The following is a 551-nucleotide window of genomic DNA, read 5'->3' as shown; positions in this document are numbered from 1 at the left end:
ATGCCAGTACCGCCTGACTGGCCTTCGTGCGGGTGACACGTAAAATCACCCACTACACTCTCTGAGTGGTTGGCTTTAGGAAGGGCATCCAGCTGTAGAAACTCTGCCAAATTAGATTGGAGCCTGGTGTTGCCATCCGGTTTCACCAGTCCTCAGTCAAATCGTCCAACCCATGCTAGCATGGAAGGCGGACGTTAAACGATGATATCAAAATAGTCAGAGCTCTTTGCAGTCAAGCCAAAGCACTTGTGAAATGTTATTCTTATTGGATATTCTTCTCCTTTGCATTTACAGATTTCTCTGATGATAGCTACACTTTTGGTCGAGACACTGCCTGCGACATTCCATTCAATGAGAAACTGTGTAAGGACAATTTCCAAGCATACAGTAAACAGCATTTTAAGATATATTCAGTAAGTAATTTACAATATTAAAGAAATTATAATAATAATAATAATTATTATTTCAAATTTTGGCACAAGGCCAGCAATCTTGGGTGAGGGCCTAAGCTGGTTACATTGACCCCAGTACTCAACTGGGACTTATTTTAT

The 551-nt window shown here is 40.8% G+C and overlaps 1 protein-coding gene across 1 annotated transcript in view; it reads left to right on the top strand.

Moving 5' to 3' along the window:
• LOC106878443 (serine/threonine-protein kinase Chk2) overlaps positions 1 to 551 on the top strand; it is a 19,014-nt gene that overhangs the window by 3,742 nt on the left and 14,721 nt on the right. Inside the window, exon 2 of the mRNA XM_014927653.2 lies at positions 295 to 413. Coding sequence (XP_014783139.1) covers positions 295 to 413 — 119 coding nt within the window. The remainder of the gene's footprint in view (positions 1 to 294; positions 414 to 551) is intronic.

The sequence above is a fragment of the Octopus bimaculoides genome, chromosome 30, assembly GCF_001194135.2.
Source record: "Octopus bimaculoides isolate UCB-OBI-ISO-001 chromosome 30, ASM119413v2, whole genome shotgun sequence".
In the NCBI taxonomy this organism is placed as follows: domain Eukaryota; kingdom Metazoa; phylum Mollusca; class Cephalopoda; order Octopoda; family Octopodidae; genus Octopus; species Octopus bimaculoides.
Note: the sequence above shows the minus strand (reverse complement) of the source record. Positions and strands in the feature narration are given on the sequence as shown.